This window comes from Hyperolius riggenbachi, chromosome 11 (assembly GCF_040937935.1).
Source record: "Hyperolius riggenbachi isolate aHypRig1 chromosome 11, aHypRig1.pri, whole genome shotgun sequence".
In the NCBI taxonomy this organism is placed as follows: Eukaryota; Metazoa; Chordata; class Amphibia; order Anura; family Hyperoliidae; genus Hyperolius; species Hyperolius riggenbachi.
In genome coordinates, this window is record NC_090656.1 from 7,501,397 (window position 1) to 7,526,756 (window position 25,360).

The following is a 25,360-nucleotide window of genomic DNA, read 5'->3' on the forward strand; positions in this document are numbered from 1 at the left end:
GAGGATGAAGAATTCAATTGATCAGTGGACAAATGGGGCGCAGGAGAGGAAAGAGATTGAGTAGTAGACTACACGGGTATGGTTATTTTGACTTATTTTCAGGCCAGGTTCTCTTTAAGGCCGCTTTTCCAGGAGCAGTTACCAGGCAGCAGCAGGCAGTTTACCAGGCATTTCACTGCCTATCAACAGTCCATGGAAAAAGAGACCTTAGGGCTGGGGACCATATAAACAGAAAATTGTATGGTGTATACTAGGCATTATAAACGTCTAACGCAGCAGCCAAAGCAATTTGTAGGACTAGGAATGGTTGAAGTGCATAATCCTGCATCAACTTTGATCAATTTGCATATTTGTAATGCAAGTTTAAGCCATTTGAAAAGGGGCCAATCAAATTTTGTCAGGTTGGAATTAGATTGGTGAATTTTCAAGTTGCATTAGAAATTTGCATAATCTTGCATTAATGCAGAACAATTTTTCATCATTCACCATCCCTATTTGGGACTCCTGAGATGCCAGTATACTACTCCCTCTGTATAAATCGTACATGGGGCCACAGCTAGAGTATGAGTTTTGAGACTCTAGACCCGGCACAAATAAGCAACTAAATTAATCCGTGAGCCATTTCCTCCTACCAAGGCTACTATAAACCTAATCCAAGGGCAACATAGTTTTTTTTTTTTTAATCACTCCGGTATATACACCTGCTCTGTTATGGTCTTCTGCAAGGACTGCAGCTTGATCCCTCTGACAGTTCAGGGCTGAGTGCTGTACAGATGCGTTGCTAGTCTACAGGATAGCGACACCTCTGTTGCTATGAAAGGGGGAGGAAGGACAGTGGAGGGGCTTTCGGCAGATGTGGCGAGTTGGAGAGCAATGCACTTGGGTCAATCAGGTGTGTTGGGCCTCTTGTACAATTGCTAGATTGGTTTTAACTAGTTACTGCAAAATGTAAGTTTCTAAAACATGCCATTCTTGCCCTTTTTAGTGCAAATAGGCAGGGCTGAATTTAAAGGAGTTGAAAGGTATGATTAAAACATTTAAGTCCAAAGCCTCTGGTCCCTGTATAGGACAGCTGTAGTGAGTGGTATATGGAGGCTGCCATATTTATTTCCTTTTAAGCAATACCTGTTGCCTGGCAGCCTGGCTGATCGGTTTGGCTGCAGTAGTGGCTGAATCACACCAGAAACAAGCATGCAGATAATCTTGTCAGATCTGACAATCCTGTCAAACACCTGATCTGCTGCATCCATCTATCCCTTACTACAGTTGTCCCTTAAGCCAAGGCCACTTTGGCCATGGCCTAGGGCACCACAGGATTAAGGGCGAGTAGGTGGCAGGCTATACTGGAGGGGGAGGGTCACCTGCTGCCTATATGGGGGGGTCATCAGGCTATCTATAAGGAAGGGTGGGGGCCTATACTAGAGGGGGTCATCTGGTTACCTATACTGCAGGGCTGCGGCTGCTGACAGTGGCCTTGGGTGTTAAAAAATGCAATGCAAATCCAGCCCTGAAAACAGGACATTTTTTATAAACATCCATTTTTGCAGCAGCAATGATCGATGAATGCCCGCGGCTGCTGTGGGGGGGTTTGATTGTGGCCAAAATATGTCAGTGGGCGGGCACAGACCCACTCAGGCTAAAATTTTGAAGAAAAGGCCTCAGGCTACAATTAGTTTTCAACAGACCAATAGGAATCGTCCTTTACCAGGGGAATATTCTCATTGGTTCACTGAGTTGTGGCCCAATAAACTCTTCCTGGTGCTCAGGTAGAATTCCCATTGGTCCTTTACAAACCAATGGGAGCCTGATTCTTCTGACTGGGCTCTGATATGTAGACTGGCATTTCTAGCAAGCAGGGAACAAAATGGATGACGGCAGTAGAAAAACGCTGTGACGGGGTCCTGCGTGGAAAACTGATATCTGATGTAACAAACTGATCCCTTGAACAATTTCAGCCCGTGGGTTGTTTTCACCTTATGGACAAGAGTAATTTTTACATTTCAGCAATTCTCCCTTTCATTCCCCAATAACTTTATCACAATAAACTGATCTATACCTTGTTTTTTTTCTGCCATCAATAAAGCTTTCTTTGGGTGGTATATTATGCTAAGAATTATTTTATTCTAAATGCATTTTAATGGGAATGAGAAAAAAAATGGGAAAAATGCATTTTCTCACTTTTCAGCCATAATAGGTTTTTATAGTACTTACCTGTGTCTCAGTTGTGTGCACTGCAGTTCTGTTATCAAAGGGAATGAAATTTATCATCCCTACTGTGGTACTAAATTTAAGATTAATGGGTGGCATACATGTGATTCCACATATGTGATATATGCATTGAAATGCCCATGTGGTTTGCTCTATATTGGACAAACCACACAAACTCAAAGCGTTTGCAGTCGCATAAACATGCGATCCGTGAACGGTTGATCAAGCGGTAGCATTTCATTCAAACTACACAGTGCGAGTCAACTGAGATTCATGGTTATGGAACCGGTAGCTCCACTTAAAGGGACACTGTAGGGGGTTGGGGGAAAAATGAGTTGAACTTACCCGGGACTTCTAATGGTCCCCCGCAGACATCCTGTGCCCGCGCAGCCACTCACCGATGCTCTGGCCCTGCCTCTGGATCACTTCTGGAATTTCAGACTTTAAAGACAGAAAACCACTGTGCCTGCGTTGCCATGTCCTTGATCCTGCTGATGTCACCAGGAGCGTACTGCGCAGACACAGACCATACTAGGCCTGAACAGTACACTCCTGGTGACATCAGGGGAAGCGAGGATATGGCAACGCAGGAGCAGTGGTTTTCAGACTTTAAAGTCTGAAATTCCAGAAGTGACCTGGAGGCGGGGCCAGAGCATCAGGGAGTGGCTGCGCGGGCACAGGATGTCTGCAGGGGACCATTAGAAGCCCCGGGTAAGTTCAACTCATTTTCGCCTCCCCCTCTTACAGTATCCCTTTAAGTGGAACTACCGGTTTCATAACCATGAATCTCAGTTGACTCGCACTGTTTAGCTTGAACAAAATGAAATGCTACCGCTTGATCATGAGTAATATGACAACGTGTGTGTACTTTTGCAAACCACTGTATCTCTGCTTGTCTAGACAACTCTCTTTACCTGTGTCTGACAAATCCTCAGTGTTTGTTCACTAGATACTATTTCTACAAACTTAAAAATCACAGCTAGTAATTAGGCAATAATAAATGAAGATGCTGCCACTTTTAATTGATCCCCTGCAGCTCTGTCAGAAAAATTAACCTTTCCCCATCCCTTCTGCTTCCGCACAATGGACACAAACAGGAAGGAGGGGAGAACTGGATCACTCAGGACACTCCCAGTTTCAGTTTAGCAGACTTCTGCTGTTTTAGTGATGTTATGAAATGGTGACTTTGAATGACAAATTAAACTTTATCTGACATGTTCCATTTGACTTAAAGGGATACTGTAGGGGGGTTGGGGGAAAATGAGTTGAAGTTACCTGGGGCTTCTAATGGTCCCCCGCAGACATCCTATACCCGCGCAGCCACTCACCGATGCTCCGGCCCCGCCTCCAGTTCACTTCTAGAATTTCTGACTTTAAAGTCAGAAAACCACTGCGCCTGCATTGCCGTGTCCTCGCTCCCGCTGATGTCACCACCAGGAGCGTACTGCGCAGACCAAAGACCATACTGGACTTGTGCAATACACTCCTGGTGACATCAGCAGGAGTGAGGACACGGCAATGCAGGCGCAGTGGTTTTCTGACTTTAAAGTCAGAAATTCCAGAAGTAAACTGGAGGCGGGGCCGGAGCATCGGTGAGTGGCTGCGCGGGTACAGGATGTCTGCGGGGGACCATTAGAAGCCCCAGGTAACTTCAACTCATTTTCCCCCAACCCCCCTACAGTATCCCTTTAAACCTCTTCCATATGGACAGCTGTGAATTCACCACCTGTCAGCTGCACTCCTGCACCAGCTGAGCGCTTTGCTAGCGGAGGTGGACAGGTGCACCTACCCATGGTGTTATATCTGAGTGCAGTCATGCTTAGACGTGACATTGCACTTGTCTGCTGCAAGCACTAAGCTGTGTGGTTTCACAAACTGTCACTCAGCTGCATTTAGGCCTCTTTTCCATAGACTGTTGAACTGTGTGCTCAGCAAGCAGTTGGTAGACAGTAGTGAGTTTGAGAGGCATTTCACTGCTTAACAATCCGTGGAAAAGAGGCCTTAAGCCGCATCTACACACGTAGATACGGCTGCGGCTCTTCTTATCAATCGAGCCGCTGGTGCGGCTCGATTGATAAAATCCTACAGGACGGATCTTGCTTCCGCCGATTCTCTGCTCGCTCCCCACGAGGGGACAATGGCAGGGAATCGAGCGGAAGATACGCAGCGCCGGTGGGGACGAGCGGGGAATTGAATGCGACGCGGTGGGCATGCGCAAGAGGCTGCCGATCGCCACAACATCTCCCCGTGTAGACGGGTCTTTAAAGTGGATCCGAGATGAACTTTTACTCATTGCATAATTGTTTTCCTTTCCTATTGTTTATAGAGCATTCCTCAAGCCAAATACTTTTTTTGTTTTAATGCTCTAATTCCCTATAAACTAACCAAGCCACACCCACAGGTTTTCAGAGAGCCATGGCAGTAGCAAGGGCTCATGGGAGCTCAGTCTGGGCAGGAGGAGGGGGAGGTATTACTAGCCAGAGATTTCAGAGGGAAGAGGTTTTTTTTCCCCTAAGATGCAGATAAGCCTGCCTCTGTGTAATGTTTACAAACAACATGGCTGCCCTCATTGTATCACAGGAAGAAATTATCATATTCTGTTGAAGCTGTTTGCAGCTAGATTTGCTGTGTAAACTATCTAAACTTTAGATAAGATATATATATATAGTGCAGCCATGGCTGTAACTGACAGCCGCAGCTGTCCGCTGTGTAGCATGCGTGGTGATCGCGCTACCCGGAAGCCTCCTGTCCTACCCCCTCAATCGCTGCGCTTGGCCTGGGAGAGGAAGTAGAAAGAGCCTGTGGCAATTGAGGAAGGTGAGTTACTATGCCTGCTCTTCCCTGCCACTGCACCTATGCTGCTTGACTACTGGAGGCATTTACCTAGCTAACCTATTCTGTGTGCAACTATACCATCTACCTGTACTGGAGGCACCTACCTTGGCTAACCTAAACTAGGAGCATTGTGAATTTAGTGTTACAGCTTGATTTGAAGAAAATCATGAATAAAATCAAAATTGCAATTACTAAGAGAAAAATTGCAATTTTAAAGGTTTTCTTAAAATGGCACAGCCCTAGCATGCGTGCGTGATGTCACACTGGGCAAACAATGGGATCTGTGTTGCTGGGGGTTAGTAGATCTGCAAAGATGATTGCTCGCGGGTATTTTATGAGCTGGATTTCTCCCCATCCTGGTCTGCCGGGCGCTGGAAAAAATGTCTTGCATCAAAGGTTGGAAACCCCTGCTATAAAACCTTCCCATACTCCATATTTCCCCGCTAGCAGTCTATGCCCGTTCTGTCGCAAACTGCTTTCGGGGTGGACTGGCTTCAGCAGTCTTTGGAAGTGATTGTGCACTCGCCGTACAGAGCTGCCAATCTTCAGGAGCCCTAGTGTTTCCAAAGACGCCAACAGCAGATTTAAAGAAAACCTGTAACATGAAAAAGTTCCCCTGCGGGTACTCACCTCGGGAGGGGGAAGCCTCAGGGTCCTAAATAGGCTTTCCATGCCATCCTCTGTCCCTCGGGGGTTTCGCTGCAGCCCACCGAACAGCGGCGATGTAAATATTTTCCTTTGCAAGCTCCAGCGGGGGCACTGTGGCGGATCTCAGCTCCCAAATAGGCAGAAATACCCGATCGCCGTCGGGTCTGCTCTACTGCGCAGGCATGAGTCTCCGGCGCCTGCGCAGTAGAGCGGACCCGACTGAGATCAGGTATTTCCCTCTACTTCGGAGCCGAAAGCCGCCACAGCGCTCCCGCTGGAGCCTGCAAAGGTAAATATTGAACAGGCTGTCGGATCTGTCGGGCCGCAGCGAGACCCCCGAGGGACAGAGGACGGCGTGGGAAGCCTCATTGGGACCCTGAGGCTTCCCCCTCCCGAGGGGAGTACCCCCCAGGGGAGGTTTTTGATGTTAGTGTCTCTTTAAACTGAGAAGCCTGCAGGGGAATGAGGACACCGGGAAGACTCTATAGGACCCAGAGCCTTCCCTCTCATTTAGCAAATATCTGTATGTTTTTTGTTATAACCACTTAAGGATCACAGGCTTCCCCCCCCATTTTTTTATTCCTTATTTTTTTTAAATAGATTTACAGTATTTTGTTAAATTTTTGTTCCTGTCCCCCCCCCCCCCCCCCCTCCCACCAGCCAATGACAGCGATTGGCTGTCATAGACATCAGCCTATGAGAGCCAATCCCTCTTAAAGGAGAACTGTAGTAAGAGGGATTGGAGGCTGCCATATTTATTTCCTTTTAAGTAATACCAGTTACCTGGCTGTCCTGCTGATCCTCTGCCTCTAATACTATTAGCCACAGCCCCTGAACAAGCATGCAGCAGGTCAGGTTTCTCTGACATTATTGTCAGATCTGACAAGATTAGACAAGATTATTAGCTGCATGCTTGTTTCTGGCGTAATTCACACTACTGCAGGCAGAAAGCTGAGCAGGACTGCCAGGCAACTGGTGTTAATTAAAAGGAAATCAAGATGGCAGCCTCCATATGACTCTCACTACAGTTCTCCTTTGAGCCTCCCCAGTTTCACCGTCTAACAGTGTCCTAGCAGCGATCGCAGAAATACGCGTGCGATCTCCTGCAATACCCCACCCCAGGACTTAACACCAATTGGCATTACATGGTCCTAGGACTGCCACCCGTCAGACGCCAATTGGTGTTAGGTGGTCGGGAGGGGATTAAATACCACTTCAGATTCACTCAAATAGTAGCAGATGGGATGATGAACTGTTTGACAGGTGCACAGTTCAGCCTCCCCCCTCTGAAGGGGGGGGGGGGGAGGGGGGGAATTTCACCATGTACAAACTAATGAACATAAAACCTACACATTTCGGATCAACCGTACACGTTTTATTAACCATTCACTTGAACAAAAAAAAAAAATCTGAACCTTCCCAGGTATGATCGCCTGGTCAGTATCGAAACAAAAGAAATTACCAAGCATGTCTTCTGTACTGGCGATATAGGCTGTGAAATTGTTTATTCTATACGTAGCAGCTCATGTAAGTGCAGCCAAAACATACACAGCTCCAGAAGAGGAAAACAAACACGCACACACATTATTTTTACATGGTTGAAATTTAAACAGGCAATGTAAAATCTACACGTGGGGCGGGCAAGCCTGCAGCGCCCCCTGGCGGCCGTGGGACTCAGTGGCAACGTTCCCTTTCAAAGTGAAACTTTGGGCAAAAAACATGAACAGAAAGAATAACGAATGCCCCAGGCAGGGCCTCTTTAGGCTATTAGTAATCTCTCAATGCTATTCTCCAGGCTGGCTACCTATGCTTAAAGGAGAACTCCTAGAGGTGGCAAATAAAAGTACCCTCTGTAGTTATTGCAATTAATCATTGGATGCCATTTTCATTGGCTAATTAACTGAACACAATATCTAAAAATATTTTCTGAACGGCACACAGTGCCTTCAGCAGTGTTAGTGATGGTAAGTAGCTTCTCCTGGTCTTTAAAGAAGAACACCGCTTTTACAAGATATAAATCATAACTTCTTACTCAGTGAAACTTTATCAGTCGTCCTATAACAGGCAGTTAGGTGAGCCTTTGAAACCTTTGCCTGCCAAAGGCCTTGTCACTCATGTCAACACCCTCATCTTTCAGCACAACCTAGAAGTATCTCTCATCAGCACTTTGGAGTGGGTGGTCTTAAAGTGGATCCGAGATAAATTTTTACTCATTGCATAATTGTGTTCCTTTCATAAAGTTTATAGGGCATTCCTCAAGCCAAATACTTTATTTTAATACTCTAATTCCGTATAAACTAAACAAGCCTCGCCCACAGCTTCTCCAGTGCCTTGGCACTTTGAGACCCATGTAGCAAGGGCTTATGGGAGCTCAGTCTGGGCAGGAGGAGGAGGCGTTACTAGCCAGAGATTTCAGAGGCAGTGGGGAGAAGGAGAGGGGAGTTAAGTTTTCACAGGCAGAGGGGTGGGGATGAAGAGCAGCTTGCTTGTGTGTAATGTGACAAACAGAACATGGCTGCTCTTGTATCACAGGAAGAAATACTGTTGAAGCTGTTTGCAGCTAGATTTGCTGTGTAAACTATCTAACCTTTAGATAAGATATATAGACAAGTTACTGGTTATAGTTAGTTTTTCATCTCGGATCCGCTTTAAGCGCAAACAGTCCAACCACAACGGAGTCCTACTTGGCAATCAAGCCTCTAGATGCGCAAGCAGTCATTGGACAGACATTGGTAGGCAGAAGGCTACTGCGAGGAACCATTGGAAGACCACAAGAAGGGATGGTGTTTTTCACAACAGATCCCTGTACCCCTACCTGAAGAGTGAACCTGTCAAGAGTCCTCAGTGTTTGCACAATGCCTACAGCTTGCAGAGTATGAAAAGTCCCAGTTTCTTGGGATCGTTACAGATTTTTTGGGGATACTAACCTCAGGAAGGAGAAGCCTCTTAATTCTTTAGATGCTTCCCCTGGTATACATGCAAAAATGGCACTGGTAAATATGGGCAAAAGTCCTGGCAGAATTAAATACCATTCCCCCCTCCAAGCCGCTATGGACTCTGGGATAAGACTTAATTCAGCTTCCAGCTATTGCTGGCGGCTTAATTAAGATGTTTTTATAGTAATTTGGGCTCTGTCTTTTGACGGCACCCAAATGACTGTCTGAGCGCCGCTATAGGCAGTAATGTGAATGCGCAATTCACATTACTGCCTATAGCGGCGAATGGTGAACTCAAATTTCCCTGCCCCTTTTGTCTGGTTCTCCTGTCCTCAGCCAGGCCGATCCAGCAAGGAGACCCCCGAAGAGCGGCCGCACTGCACATGCGCAGTCGCACGGACCCTCTTGGGCTCCAGCAGAATAAGCAAAGCCTGATCCGTGCCACTGCAAAGGCGGCTCGCGCTTGCACAGTAGCACAGACCTGATCAGGCTGGGCTTTTTTCATAAGAGCCCGAGCAGGTCCCAGTGCCGGAACAAACCGGTGGAGGAAGCCTCGCTAGGATCCTCCAGAGGCAAGTACCCAGTAGGCGAGTGCTGTAATAAGAGCGCAGGAGATTTGGGCACAGCCAGCGCCACCATAGACCGGAACAGGAATTACAGCTATAGCAGCACACAGTGAGTAACTTCGCCGCCGTCAGAAGACAGAGCTGAAGTTACTTTTAAAACGCTGTAATTCGGTCGCCAACAATAGCTGGAGGCGAAATTACATCATTCTCCAACAGCCACGTGGACCTGGAGGGGGAATATTAATGAACGTCACCGGGACTTGTGCAGCAGCAGGGTAAGCCGTATATCGGCTATATCCTGCGCCCAAGACTCCCGGCGGCCAGTTCTCTCGTACGCCCCTGTCGGTGCTCTTTTGTTCCCAACAGGTACACTTTTCAGACATCCATAGCTGACTGTCAAATATAATGGAAAAATAATTCTCGAATGACAAAATGACATTGGTAGCATATAGTAGATGGGAAGGAATATCACTGTAAGCCCCTCGGAGTTTGAACTTCATTTAATAAATCAGGCTTACTGACTTCTATGACTCGGCCCCCCGTCTGCTTCTTCCCAAAGCCACCAATAACAGTCCACAAACAGGTCCTCACAGGGCAGGAAGAGGAGGAGGAGCCAAGCTCCAAATCAGAGGAGACAAAGCCAAAGACTAATTATTGTGTCAGGTTGACAACCTTAAAGCAGGATGACACTAGTAAATTAAAAATCATAATAAAATGAAAGGAGTAACCTTAAAATAACAAATATCTGTTTTACACTATAAATAAAGCACGAGTCCAGCCTTACTTCTAACTCTTGGAAACCCCATGCAGAGAATGGGCCGCCGTGCATTCTGGGGACATTTTTATTTTCGATCCCTGCGGCTCGAGAGATGCTGTAGACTTTCACAGGCTTCCTCCATAAGTTTTATTTTGTGATCTGCAGCTCCGCCCATCTCTGACATCAGAGTCCTAGCAGTGACGGAGGAAGCTGCAGATCATAAATTATAACTCACGGATGAAGCCTCTGGAGGCTTTTGAGTCTCTCAGGCTGCAGGGATAGAAAAAAAAATAAAAAAACACTGCCCCAGAATGCACAGCGACTCATACTCAGCATAGGATTCATAAAGGGTTTGAGAAACATTTAGAAGTAAGGCTAGAATGTTTCAACAACAGTGCTTTAAAACAGATTATATACATTAAAGTGGATCCGAGGTAAACTTTTACACATTGCATAATTGTGTTCCTTTCCTGTTGTTTATAGGGCAATTCTCAAGCCAAATACTTTTTTGTTTTAATACTCTAATTCCCTATAAACTAAAAAAAAAGCCACGCCCACAGGTTTTCAGAGAGCCTTGGCAGTAGCAAGGGCTCATGGGAGCTCAGTCTGGGCAGGAGGAGGGGGAGGTGTTACTAGCCATTGATTTCAGAGACAGAGGGGAGGAGGGAGGAGGAGAGGGGATTAGGTTTTTTTCACAGGCTGAGTGCTCAAGATACAGATAATCCTGCCTCTGTGTAATGTTTACAAACAAAATGGCTGCTGTCATTGTATCACAGGAAGAAATAATCATATTCTATTAAAGCTGTTTGCAGCTATATTTGCTGTGTAAATCATCTAAACTTTAGATAAGATATATAGACAAGTTACTTGTTATAGTTTTTCATCTCGGATCCACTTTAAGGTTTGTTTGTATTGTGAGTTAGGGTTAGGAAACGTAGTCGCAGCATCACTCATCTGTTCTTCGGAGGCCAGACCTCAATCAGTCTCCAGCCAACACCTATTGGTCTACTCTCCCTGTCCTCAGTCTGCCGCTGTTCCCCCAGTTAGTAGCTATTCAACCAACTGGTTAAATTCAGCTACGGGGAAGTGTATACCGTGTACTTATGGAGATGCAGCCGCCAGTCTTCGGGGGGCACAAGTACTTATAGAGCCTTCAAGGAATTCCAAAAACGTGGAACAGCGGTGGCTGAAGGGCACGGGAAGAGGAAAAGGAAGGTTCTATCCAGAGTCTTTCTTTTACATAGGAGAGTATCCAACTTTTTTTTTTTTTTTTTTAAGTCGCTTTAATAAACGTCCACTAGTTATCTATGGAGTGGAAGAAATTTGCACATTTTCCCCACTACCATTCTCTGCAGTGTATTCAAGAGAAAACGCAAAGGTGGACAGCTGCTATTCCATTCCAGGAGAGGTCTGCCTGATAGAACATTGGAGATGCACAAGATGGTAATCAATGCATGCAAATTTTATGCGGCTTAGAACTGGGCCAATGAATGGCACCTCCTGGCAATTCTGATTGGACTAGTCTCAATGGATCAGTATTAAATTTGCATGCATGCTGGATTATTAGCACCTCATTGGCTGAGGCAAAGCCACATCTCCTCCCCCTCACGGAGGCTATGGTTAGCCTTCCCTAGTTGTGTACGGGGCCAGCTGGGACAGACAGATCAGCACTAGCTATAAACTATCAATACCGTCATCTGTTTTTTACTCTTATGGGTTCAGTTCAGCTTTAAAGCCCACATTTAAAGGATACCCAAACTGAAAAGTGACATGATGATAGACATGTGTATGTACAGTGCTTAGCACACAAATAACTATGCCGAGTTCCTTTTTTCTATCTCTGCCTGACAGAGTTAAATATCAGGTATGTAAGTGGCTGACTCAGTCCTGACTCAGACAGGAAGTGACTGCAGTGTGACCCTCGCTGATAAGAAATTCCCCATTTTTACCTCTTTCTTGCTCTCAGAAGCCATTTTCTGCTGGGAAAGTGTTTTATAGTTGGAATTTCTTATCAGTGAGGGTCACACTGTAGTCACTTCCTGTCTGAGTCAGGACTGAGTCAGCCACTTGCATACCTGATATTTAACTCTTTCAGGCAGAGAAAGAAAAAAGGAACACAGCATAGCTATTTGTGTGCTAGGCACTGTACATACCCATGTCTATCTCATTATGTCACATTTCAGTTCGGGTATCCTTTAATACAGTACTCACCACTGCAGAGGGACGCCACCAGATGCTCCAGAGGCTTCCCTCAATCCTACAAGCCTCCCGCCCCCCTGTCGGGACCCACTTCCTGATTGTGGCCGCACTTCCCTAGGTCTATAAGCGTTGCCGCACTGTGTAGACGCCAGCAGGGTTCACACGAAGCACGGAGGAAAAAGCCACGCATGAGCAGCATCCATACTACTGCGCAAGCCGTACTTTGCACATACTCAGTGCGGGAGCGCTTGTACATGGAGGGGAGTGTGGCCATGACAAAAGTTCAATGTTTTTGAATATCGCAAAAAGGGTCCTGGGTCAGGAACGGAGGGGCGTAGGGAGACTGCGGAAGCCTCCGAATAATCCCGCGACTACCCTCTACTTTTTATTTGGGTCTGGCTTCAAGTACGTTAGTGCAATCACTGTGAACTCAGACAGGTGCACTTTCACTTTGTGGTCTACCAACAGCCAAGAGACTCGCACACCCCTCATCTATACAGACTGGTAAGAAAACAAACAAACCTCAAAGCGGTCTTAGAAGCAGTAATTATAACCTTTTCTTCCTTTTAGAGTAATTTTTTTTGTTTATTTTTCGCTATGGAACGGTCAAAACGGCAAGTAAGCCTCATGGTTAGTTTTAAATAATACACTCTGTAAATTCTACAGACTCGATTTTTTTTTCTCTTAAAGTTACACGTACAGCAACAGAAACGTCCATGTCGGAACGATCGCTTGGGCATTTTTTTTTTTCGGCTGGGTAGTGGAAACGAAAAACCAGGCAGAAGAAAAAAAAATGAATAATGTAGAGAATCCATATAATTTTTTTTTTTTTATGTGCAACTCGGTGTAGAAAGGTTTACTGGTGTGCGCACTGAACCCCCGGGCCGTGGTGGCCGCTCTCCTCATCTGAGCTGTCGTTGTAGGCCTCGCGCCTCTGTCCTGCTCCGGAGCCGCGGGTGCTGTCAAACTCTTGAAGGTCGACTTCCTCCGTTTCCCCGGTGATTATGGAGGATTCGGGCCTGGCGGGCAGCAGGTCTTCTAGTTCCTGTATGCAAGGTGTAAAATAAAAGTTATTTCAGCAGCTCCACAAAAAAAAAAAATATAAAAAAAAAAAAATCTATCCATCCACAAATATCTATACATCCATCCACCCACCCACCCACCCACCCACCCAGAACTAGACTTTAGGCCTGCTAACGGACGCTAGACCTTGCCGCCACATCGCTCACAATTCCTTCCCCCTGGTCGCCTCCGCCACATCGCCCGCTACGCATACACGCCTGCCCCCGCCCTCTTGTGCTGTATAAAGTCCACGCATGCCTAAATGCACAGACACAGGCAGATTATTATACAGCATAATACCAACATTCACATGTATGGACCGAATACCAGCCAATACAGCAGGGGTAGGGAATTTATAGCTCAGGAGGCAGATGTGGCTCTTTTGATGGTTACATCTGGCTCACAGACAAATCAGTAGGGATTGATCCACTAAGCTACACGGCTCAAGCAGCGCGGCTTAGTGTGGCACAGCAAGCAACATTTTCAAAGTAGGCACATTACTGCTGTAACATGCACTACTAACTTACTCACACTACCCCAAAAACGGCCGCTCTTACTTTGGCCCCTGTCAGGTCCAGTAACTTTGTAGGACGAGATCCCCGCACTTTGATTGGCCAATAGGCTGTCTGTCACTTGACAGGCAGCCTATTGGGCCAAAGTGCGGTGATCTCGTCCTCCAAAGTGAATAAACCCCCAAGTCAGCTAGCTAATTGTACAAGCTGTTAGTCGGTATTTCTCCTGTCTGACTCTCGGGGAATTTGCTGATGTTGCTGAAACCCAAGAGAAGCTGAAGACGTGTCTGACACTTCCGCTGCCAGGCGGATCAACTGTATACACATCACCATGGCAACAGGGACGTGAGCCCTCTGCTGCGCATGCGCACTGTCCCAGTTTGAATTATATTGTATGGCTCTCACGGAATTACATTTTAAAACGTGGCATTTATGGCTCTCGTAGCCAAAAAGGTTCCTGACCCCTGCATCAGGAGCGCCGCAAGGCACCAAGCAGACAACGCGGCCGCTTGGGTCCTCAAGGTCTTAGGGGCCTCGGCGGCTCCGTGACGTCGGCGTGACGTCACTGTTTTCCCGCAGCCCCTCGGGGCTGGCAGAGCAGGGCTACGGGAAGATGGCCGCCGCCGAAGTCCTGCTCTGGAGACTATTTATGTCTCCAGTACAGGGCTTCGGGTGGCCATCTTCCCGTAGCCCTGCATTCAATCAGCGCGGGAGATTGGAGGAGGGAGGGAGCTCCGTGGGAACTGCGCGCCTGAGGAGCCGGCCAGGAGAGGAGACGGGGAGAGAAGACTTCTGCCAGTGCCAGGTGAGTAAATTCTTTTCTTTTTGCAGCCCTAATTGCGTTTATCTGCTGAAAATGTGCCCTAATTGCGTTTGATACCTGCTGAACTGTGCCCTAATTGCATTTGATTTCTGCTGAACTGTGCCCTAATTGCATTTGATTTCTGCTGAAAATGTGCCCTAATTGCGTTTGATTTCTGCTGAAAATGTGCCCAAATTGCGTTTGATTTCTGCTGAAAATGTGCCCAAATTGCGTTTGATTTCTTCTGAAAATGTGCCCAAATTGCGTTTGATTTCTGCTGAAATGTGGCCCAAATTCTGTTTGATTTCTGCTGAAATGTGGCCCAAATTATGTTTGTTTTCTTCTGAAATGTTGCACAAATTGCGTTTTTATTTTCTGGTGCCTGGGGTAAAACTGTTGCTGCATTTATTATTTAATGGTCATAGTTGGCTATATTTGCTGTGCTACGGTTAAGCTCTGCCCATACAATGTCATGGCCACGCCCATCTTTCAATCACCCCCACATCCATTTTTCCCTGCAAACAGCCCCGCCCCAATCCACCCTCCCGCTCCACCCACATGTCATGGCCACGCCCACTTATGCGGGATAGCCACACGCATTTTTCACCGCGGCGCAGGATAGGGCCACTTACTACAGTCCGCTTGGGGCCACAAAAACCTTAGCTGCACCCCTGCTCTGCATTACAGCATAACGTACATGGAGTATATCTGGGTTAAAGGTGCAGACGCATCAAATTTTGATTGAACAATTTTCCCACCTCTATGTAGTAGGAGGGCTAACAGATTAGGAATACTATGAACAGCTTGTGTATGTAAATTCTGCTACTAATGGTATGTGAAAGTGGTAAGATTGGTCAATCAAAATTAAAATGTGAGTAGGCACCCTTAAAACAATAAAAATGCAAAAAAAAAAAACCCCTCCCCATGCCAACACCCTACAGATGCTTCTCAAGTGTGTCTCTATAATGTAAACTCACCGTTAATTTATCTGGGTTAATCCAGTTGCTTTCTGGGAACTGGACTTCAAACTTTATGAAGAGATCGCCCTTTTCAAAAGGATTACGATACTGCGGCATGCCTTCCCCTCGGACGACGCGTACAGAGCCTGGCCGGAGAGAAAATACCATTACAGCCAGAGAAACTAGGGAAATACGAGCAGTAAATCTGTGTATACAGCCATAGGACCATCTTACTGCATCAGTGGGTTGTTGCGTAAAGAGGAACTCCAGTGAAAATTTAATTTAAAAAAAAAAATATTTACAAAAAAAAAAAAAAAAAAAACTTCATTTTTACAATAATTATGTATTAATGATTTAGTCAGTGTTTGCCCATTGTAAAATCTTTCCTTTCCCTGATTTACATTCTGACATTTATCACATGGTGACATTTTTACTGCTGGCAAGTCAAGTGGAAGGAGATGCTGCTTCTTTTTTTGGCAGTTGGAAACAGCCATTTCCCACAATGCAACGAGTCTCACAGACAGGAAACTGCCAAGACCATGGTCCTCAGAGTTTCCTGTGGGAGGGGTTTCACCACAGTATCAGCCATACAGCGCTCCCTGATGATCCGTTTGAGAAAAGGAATAGATTTCTCATGTAAAAGGGGGTATCAGCTACTGATTGGAACGAAGTTCAATTCTTGGTCACAGTTTCTCTTTAAAGATTAACTCAGTCAGTCAAATTAACAATTAATAAAAGGGCTTTACTATGGAAAAGGACAGTGGAAATTATGAGCCTAGCAGGGCTATGCTGACCTAGAGAAGACTTTATTTTTCGGTTTGGATACAATTTTAACGTGAAAACTAATCAGACTCAGGTCAGAAATGTACACAGGATATTTCCTAAAGCAGCGATTCTCAACCTGGGGACCCATGGAGGTAAATTGATACCTGTCAGGGGGTCCCCCAGGGTACACAGACAAAATGACAGATCTCGCCCCCCAGGTCTGTAGGGGAGGTGTCAGGCACGGCTGCGGGAGTCTCGGCACCACTCTGGCAGAAGGTCTATGGGAAAATGGCATCGCTAGCACAGCACTGCAGTCTATTTCTGTCTCCAATGCTGGGCTCCGGCCACCATTTTTCTGTAGCCCTGCTCTGCCAGTCAGCATTGCGTGGAAGATCTGCAGCCAGAGTTGCTGCAATGAAAATTGGGAAGAAGCGTTAGGAGGACAGGGCAGCTGTCACTCACCAGGTAATTATATTTTTATTTTCAAGTGCCACCCCTGACACCAGGTACATTATAGGGCATTCAATGGGGGAAAGAAAAATAAGTTTAAAGGGGCACTCTGTCATGTTTTATGAGAGAATTGCTGCCTTGTGTGTTTTTGTAGAGGGAAATTGTTGCTCATTTATGTGTATTTCGGAGAAACTGCCAAATTATGTGTATTTTGTGAGGAAACTCTACCAAATCCTCCATCTCCTCAGCCTGTTAATCCCCCACCCTCGCAACACCATTCCTACAATCATCTGTGGCAGTCTTTTCCTTCGGGGTCTCCTGAGCCCCCTTCCCCCACACACACCCTGGAGCCCATACAGCAGACACACCTTTCAGCCACTTCTGCTCTAACTGAAGTTAGTGGGGACTCCTCACAGCAGTGTCACTTTACCGTAACCACAACTGCTGAAAAGCCAGCCCACCTATAGGACTCTGCGGGGGACCCAGAGGAAAGGCTCAAATATCTGGAAGATTTGGGGCTTTAAGGTTCACGCCAAAAGTATTAACACGCCTCCCTAGTCAGAGTTCCAGCCAATCACCTGGTTGCACATAGCTGCTCTGGAGCTTAAAGAAACCCTGAGGTGGGGGAGGTCGGATTTACTTACCTGTGGCTTCGTACAGCCCCCCATAGTCTATTAACCTAAGCCACCGCAGGGTGCCGCTCAGGCCCTGCTGGGCCGATTGACATAATTTTTTTTTTCAAACACGCAGCTAGCACTTTGCTAGCTGCGTGTTTGGTCTGATCGCCGCCGCCCGCCACGGATGCGCCGCGGATACAGGGCCCCCCGCATACCCCTTGCGCAGCCTGGCCAATCACCGCCAGGCTGCGCTATGGGGTGGATCGGGACTCCCTGTGACGTCACGACGTCCATGACGTCACTCCGTTCGTCGCCATGGCGACGGGGGAAGCCCTCAAGCGGCGCCAGCGGCGATCGGAATATACGGGGGGATGCATGTAGCTAGCGCTAGGCTAGCTACATGCTTTAAAAAAAAAAAAAGTGAAAAAAACCCTCACGCGGCCGCGCAGCCGCGGGAATTAAACCGCCAGGGGGGTTAAGTCCCTCTGAGTCCTGACAATCCGCTCCAGTGTGCCGCTGTCCTTCTCCTGAAAGCTCACCGTCTGTGCTCCTCCACGATCATGCTCACGTAGCGAGGAGCATTCTGTGCATGTCCAGCATAAGTCTTTGTGAACTGTGCATGCACGGTACACTCCTAACCGCAGGAGCGCGAACGAGGGGGTATGTGGATGGGAGGGGGTATGTGGATGGGAGGGCGCATGCGCAGGAGCCCTGACCAGACTCCTGGTCGCAGATCTTTCGGAGGGGGCAATGGCACACAGGAGTGAATCAAAACTCCCGCAGGGGACCTGACAGATTCAGGGGAAGGAAGAGGGGGAGAGCTACAGCATGGAACTACAAAATGGTGACAGCTCCTCTCAAGTGAACGAAAATAAAATCCAAGCCGCCGTAACCCCTTTAATCCAAACAAGTAAAGAAGGGTTCTGAGGACAGTAAAACACCAACAAAAACAAGGGAGTATTACTTTATGTAAAGGACTGTAAGCAGCAATTAAAGTGAACCAGAGACGAAGCACCCTCATGTATTTTACAATATATAGCAGTGGGAACATTAGAGAAAACACCTACTCTGCTCTCTGTTTCATTATTTACTGTTCAGATTGCTTCTAATCAGCCCTGATAAAATCCCCGACTGAGCATTCAGTCTGGCTTTGCTCAGGAATTTGTATAGCTGAGTCAGTCTTCTGTGCTGTCTTTTGAAGCCCAAGCCTGCCCCCTCGTGGCTCTGCTCAGCTATCATTATAGCTGAGTCATTATAGCAAAGCCAGACTGAATGCCCAGTTGGGGATTTTATCAGGGCTGATAAGTAGCAATCTGAACAGTAAACAATGAAACAGAGAGCAGGGTAGGTGTTTTCTCTAATGTTCCCACTGATATATATGGTAAAGTACAGTATTATTATTTATTTATTGTCTTTATAAAGCGCCAACATATTACGCAGCGCTGAACATTAATTTAGGTTACAGACAATATTTAGGGGTGACATACAGCAATAAGACAATACAGGAATACAAGAAAACCAGATCGCACAGTATGAGCATAAGGTAATGCTTCGTCAGTCACTGGATGGAGCATGGAGGTTGCTTTGTCTCTGGTTCACTTTAAAGGCATACTGTAAGGGGGGGGGGGGCTTCTAATAGTCCCCAGCAGACATCCTGTGCCCACGCAGCCACTCACCGATGCTCCGGCCCCGCCTCCAGTTCACTTCTGGAATTTCAGACTTTAAAGTCTGAAAACCACTGCACCTGCGTTGCCGTGTCCTCGCTTCTCCTGATGTCACCAGGAGTGCACTGCGCAGGCACAGACCATACTGGGCTTGTGCTAAACACTCCTGGGAGCGGGAGCGAGGACACGGCAACGCAGGCACAGTGGTTTTCAGACTTTAAAGTCTGAAATTCCAGAAGTAAACCGGAGTCGGGGCCGGAGCATCGGTGAGTGGCTGCGCGGGCACAGGATGTCTGTGGGGGACCATTAGAAGCCCCGGGTAACAAACTCATTTTCCCCCGACCCCCCCTACAGTATCCCTTTAAGAGGGTGGTGGGTAAGTGCGGTCCAGAGTGACAAGCTACCAGCTGTATGCTGGTGGCTGATATACATTACCTGGCTCAATCACTTTTCCTGGAGGGTATTTTACAACTATCTGACGGCCATCAAGATGTTTAAAATTGAACTGAAATCCGCACAGGGCTTCCACCAGGCCGATCTTGTGTGTCATGTGCAGGTCATTGCCGTCCCTCTGAAAACTCTGCAAATAATGAGAACAGCAGCAGATTACTTCTCCTCCTTCACAAGACTTCCATCACAACTCACAATGACTGTTCTGTAAGTATGTCATGCCGTATATAAGATTCAGGACAATAAACCACGTACAGGCCACAGAGCACATGTAAGTGAAAAATATAAAGCATGAAACTCCCCATAGGGGAGGGTCATAATACAGTGGGCTGTTGGTGGGAGTGATTGTCATTACTTACCTATGGGGGGGGGGGCTTCTCCTTTGCCCCCACCCCCATCTGTATGGGACCCACCATCTTCCCTAGGAGAGACCACAGCTGCCCATTCTATGGGGAGGTTCATTTTATATATTTTTACTTTATCTTCTATTTTATAACTTCTCACTTAGCAATGTCTTTATTTTCCCCTATTACCATCTTATAGTTCTTAAAGAGACTCTGTAACAAAATTTTCAGCCTTATTTCTTCTATCCTATAAGTTCCTATGCCTGTTCTAATGTGCTCTGGATTACTGCAGCCTTTCCTAATTGCACAGTGGCTGTGTTATCTCTGTTATATGATCTAATCTGTTTCCTTCTGTCGGCACAGTCGGGCTAAGGCTGGAATGTGTGGAATGTGCAGGGCTGCTTGTGATTGGATAGAAGCGATACACACCCCCTCCAGGCCCCCTGCAGGCTCTGTATGACTCACACACTCTGCTTATGTGAGCCTATCACAAGCTGGTTAGTTTGTTTGTAAACACTGCCTAAAACTGGCAATTACAAGCCAGGTTTGCAGCAGAGAGTGGCAGAAACAGCACAGAGGGGCCCAGGAGAACATCATGAATAGAATGGTATGCTTTTTTGCTGTAAAAATTTTAGAGTACAGATTCTCTTTAAGCTCCTTCCTCTTAAAGAGAGTTTGTATATTAAAAAAAAGTGCCCCTGGGGTACTCACCTCGGGAGGAGGCGGCCTCAGGGTCCTATGGAGGCTTGCCCAGTCCTATTCCGTCCCACTGTGGTCTCGCTAGAGGTCCACGAACGGCGGCCATGTAAATATTTACCTTCCTGGCTTCAGCGCAGAAGCGGCTCGGAAATAGCCGATCCCAGTCGGGTTCGCTCTACGGCACAGGCGCAAGACGCCCAGACTGGGATCGGCTATTTTCGAGCAGAGAGCCGCAACAGCGCCCCCGCTGGAGCTGGAAAAGGTAAATATTTCACAACCTGACAAACCGTCGGCTGTGCATTGCGAGGGCCGAAGCGAGACCGCCGTGGGATGGAGGAGGACAGGGGAAGCCTCGATAGGGGGCGGAGGCTTCCCCTCCCAAGGTAAGTACCCCCCAGGAGCACTCTTTTTAGCACAGTCTCTAGGTTCCTCTTTAAAGTCTGTCTCCTTACAAAGAAAAGAAAGCCAATTTTCCAGACTGACACAATCCTGTTTATCAAGGTCATTAGATCCAGCTGATGATCCCCCTTAAAAGGGAACCTAAAGAAAAAAAAAAAAAAGTTGGCAGTTTAACCTCCCTGGGGCTTCTTTCAGCCCCCTTCAGTCGTCCTGGGCCCATGCTGTCATTCTGCAATCCTCTGCTCAGCTGCAGCGCCCTTCTGACAGCTGAATGCGTGGCATGGTACATGTGCCTTATAACAGTGCTCCTGTAAACGGGGGCGATCTGCTCAAACGCAATATGTAAAAATTCCTACTGTGCCTGTGCAGAAGGCTCCCAGTCATGGGAAGGCAACTGAGGGGAAATGCAAGCGCAGTAGCCCAAAACTGGCCAAGTCGGTTAGTGTTAAGAGGGGGCACTACAGCTGAATGGAGAAGCGCAGAATGACGGCGAGGGTGCAGTAGGAGTGCAGGGGGCTGGAAGAAGCCCCAGATTAGTTAACCACTTAACTCAAACTGAGCTTGTTCACGGCAGGACTTACACATGGGTGATTGGTGAAAGGAAATGTGTTCTCTCAGCCAAAGTGCCTGTATATGAATGATTCCAATCAGGAACCATGTTCATTCATAAAAATAAGACTGTATTTTCTGCATGCTTGTTTCAGGTGTGTGATTCAGCCACTACTGCAGCCAAAGATCAGCAGGACTGCCAGGCAACTGGTATTGTTTAAAGGGAAACATCCATATCACTCTCAGTTAAGGTTCCCTTTAAAGTGAAAACAACCTGCAGGCTGAAGTTAAACGGACAACTTTTTTCACTTTAGTATCTCACCCCCCAGGAGCCAATAACCCCACCTCCTTTCATGAAGTATAGTTCTCTCTGTGCGCAGTACCTCGTTTTCCTTCTCCTGCAGCACCAGGACGATGTCTCCAGGCTCCACGCCAGGGGCCTGGTCTGCCTCTCCCGTGAAGGTGATCCTCTGCCCGTGCTTCATGCCTTTGTCCACATGGACTTCCAAGATTTTGACTTCCTTGATGACTTTCTTGCCTTCACACTTTTTACAGCGGTCTTTTTCATTGATGACCTCCCCTAAAGAGAAGAGTCATGTCAGCAGAGAAGGCAAATGGGATGCAAAGCATTCTGGCACGCATGTAAAAGAGGAGCTGTGTCACAGGAGCCCTAGTGGCTGACCGCAATTGGCCTTCTAAGCGGTGCCAGCGCACAGATCGTGCGAACTCTGGTCGCAGTCAATGCGCAGGAACCGCTAAGAATTAGCCGCAGACAAACCAGAAGGGAGCCTGTGAGATACGGGTAATTACAACGTACACACGATTCCACGGTATCTGCCACCACCACTGGTATGGGCCAGTGGACCCGATTTACTGACTGACTAGTCCTGCGAATAAAACGGTTAAACACACGGTATTCTGTCTAGCCAACAACAAACAAACAGTAGCGTATCTTCAGAGACCCGGGATCAGTTCTGTGTGTGCTGATAAGCAGGGTAGCGGACAGTGAATGACTTGGAGAAAGTCGTTTATTCACAGCAATATAATTAATATATACAGACAATTATTAAAATCACAATTATTAAGACAGTAATAGCCAGTATAAAAAATAAAAGAAGGGAGAAAAATACTTAGTTCCTGGAAAGATGTCCTTTTTGTGGGAAAAATCAGAGTTCTGGGTTTCAATCAAAGTTCAGAGTTCAGACCAGGTGGATGCCAGCATATCCTCAAGCTGGCACCGATGAGTTCAAGATGTTTTCAGGGTGGAGGACACAGTTTGGGTCCTCTGACATTCTTATGCCCCTGATTCAGTAGGAGGGAGTGAGGGCGGGCCCACACACCCCCTTAGAACATGAGATGAGTCCTCCCCTTGTCCTGGGGACCAGAAATCATACCTTAACCATATATGGGCTCTATCTCACAGAACCGTACAGGTCAGGGCAGATTTACTAATATTTTCAGGTCTGCCTCGATGTACCCAGCAACCTGATACCAAACATGAGGGGTGGGACCCCTGTGGTATCATCAGGGCACTTTCGAACTGCCTAACTGGCAGTCTTTACCTCAGAATGTTCTGAGATGTTCTCAGAACCAACGCCAGACAGGGCCCTACATGCTCTGTTAGTTTGGAGGGTCTGCCAGCCTGGCAACACAAAAAATATGATACATATAGCAGTTTATGGAATATGAGATACCTCTGGGATTTATAGCAGGTCATTCCCAGGCAAAGGATCTTTGAAGTTTGGGGCAGCCAGCTAGGTGTCAGCTCCCCTGCTGGGAGGGAGCCAGAGGGTCTGCAACTAGATTGCTTCTGTCATGGCGCTTGTCACCTGTACCTGATGGATGGGCCATCAGCACAGCTTGAAGCCAGGGACTCTCTGGGCCCAGGCTCATTAGCATATCAAAAGAGCCATCCTGCAGTTAGGCTGATGCTATCTCTCTGCTGAGAAAAGACTCAGCTGCTCCTACACACTCAATCCCGATTGTATCGATTTGAAGCACAATCGATGCCGAGAATTGAGTGCGATCGCTTTTTCTTCACAGATTGCTATGTATACAGTGCTTGGGGGTAATCAGTAACAAGCTGCTCCCCATCCCCTTCTTGCACCTCTGACACTGTAGTTGCCATTGGCAGGGATTGCTATGTATAGAGTGCTTGGGGGTAATCAGTAACAAGCTACTCCCCACCCCCTTTCTTCACGGGCGGTTACAGTACGCGCCTGCGGCCCCGCAACCGTCCGTGACAAACTGTCAGCCATACGATCTCAGAAAAAAAATAAAATAAATAAATAAAAAGTATATATATATATATATATATATATATATATATATATATATATATATATATACACAGTGGTGTGAAAAACTATTTGCCCCCTTCCTGATTTCTTATTCTTTTGCATGTTTGTCACACTTAAATGTTTCTGCTCATCAAAAAACGTTAACTATTAGTCAAAGATAACATAATTGAACACAAAATGCAGTTTTAAATGATTTTTTTTAGTATTTAGTGAGTAAAAAAACTCAAAATCTACATGGCCCTGTGTGAAAAAGTGATTGCCCCCCCTTGTTAAAAAATAACTTAACTGTGGTTTATCACACCTAAGTTCAATTTCTGTAGTCACCCCCAGGCCTGAATACTGTCACACCTGTTTCAATCAAGAAATCACTTAAATAGAAGCTATCTGACACAGAGAAGTAGACCAAAAGCACCTCAAAAGCTAGACATCATGCCAAGATCCAAAGAAATTCAGGAACAAATGAGAACAAAAGTACTGTAATTGAGATCTGTCAGTCTGGTAAAGGTTATAAAGCCATTTCTAAAGCTTTGGGACTCCAGTGAACCACAGTGAGAGCCATTATCCACAAATGGCAAAAACATGGAACAGTGATGAACCTTCCCAGGAGTGGCCGGCCGACCAAAATTACCCCAAGAGCTCAGAGAAAACTCATCCGAGAGGCTGCAAAAGACCCCAGGACAACATCTAAAGAACTGCAGGCCTCACTTGCCTTAATTAAGGTCAGTGTTCACAACTCCACCATAAGAAAGAGACTGGGCAAAAACGGCCTGCATGGAAGATATCCAAGGCGCAAACCACTTTTAAGCAAAAAGAACATTAAGGCTCGTCTCAATTTTGCTAAAAAAACATCTCAATGATTGCCAAGACTTGTGGGAAAATACCTTGTGGACCGACAAGACAAAAGTTGAAGTTTTTGGAAGGTGCGTGTCCCGTTACATCTGGCGTAGAAGTAACATAGCATTTCAGCAAAAGAACATCATACCAACAGCAAAATATGGTGGTGGTAGTGTGATGGTCTGGGGTTGTTTTGCTGCTTCAGGACCTGGAAGGCTTGCTGTGATAGATGGAACCATGAATTCTACTGTCTACCAAAAAATCCTGAAGGAGAATGTTCGGCCATCTGTTCGTCAACTCAAGCTGAAGCAATCTTGGGTGCTGCAGCAGGACAATGACCCAAAACACACCAGCAAATCTACCTCTGAATGGCTGAAGAAAAACAAAATGAAGACTTTGGAGTGGCCTAGTCAAAGTCCTGACCTGAATCCTATTGAGATGTTGTGGCATGACCTTAAAAAGGCGGTTCATGCTAGAAAACCCTCAAATAAAGCTGAATTACAACAATTCTGCAAAGATGAGTGGGCCGAAATTCCTCCAGAGCGCTGTAAAAGACTCGTTGCAAGTTATCTCAAACACTTGATTGCAGTTATTGCTGCTAAGGGTGGCCCAACCAGTTATTAGGTTCAGGGGGCAATTTCTTTTTCACACAAGGCCATGTAGGTTTTGGGGTTTTTTTCTCACTAAATAAAAACCATCATTTAAAACTGCATTTTGTGTTCAATTATGTTATCTTTGACTAATAGTTAACGGTTTTTGATGAGCAGAAACATTTAAGTGTGACAAACATGCAAAAGAATAAGAA

General features: G+C 46.5%; 1 protein-coding gene across 1 annotated transcript in view; it reads right to left on the minus strand.

The window, feature by feature from the left end:
- Positions 1-12,704: 12,704 nt before the first annotated feature.
- DNAJA2 (DnaJ heat shock protein family (Hsp40) member A2) overlaps positions 12,705-25,360 on the minus strand; it is a 57,404-nt gene continuing 44,748 nt past the window's right edge. Inside the window, exons 6-9 of the mRNA XM_068259658.1 lie at positions 21,805-22,001; positions 19,416-19,560; positions 15,503-15,630; positions 12,705-13,194 (exon numbers count right to left, since the gene is read on the minus strand). Of these exons, the coding sequence (XP_068115759.1) occupies positions 13,006-13,194; positions 15,503-15,630; positions 19,416-19,560; positions 21,805-22,001 (659 nt within the window). The 3' untranslated portion in view covers positions 12,705-13,005. The remainder of the gene's footprint in view (positions 13,195-15,502; positions 15,631-19,415; positions 19,561-21,804; positions 22,002-25,360) is intronic.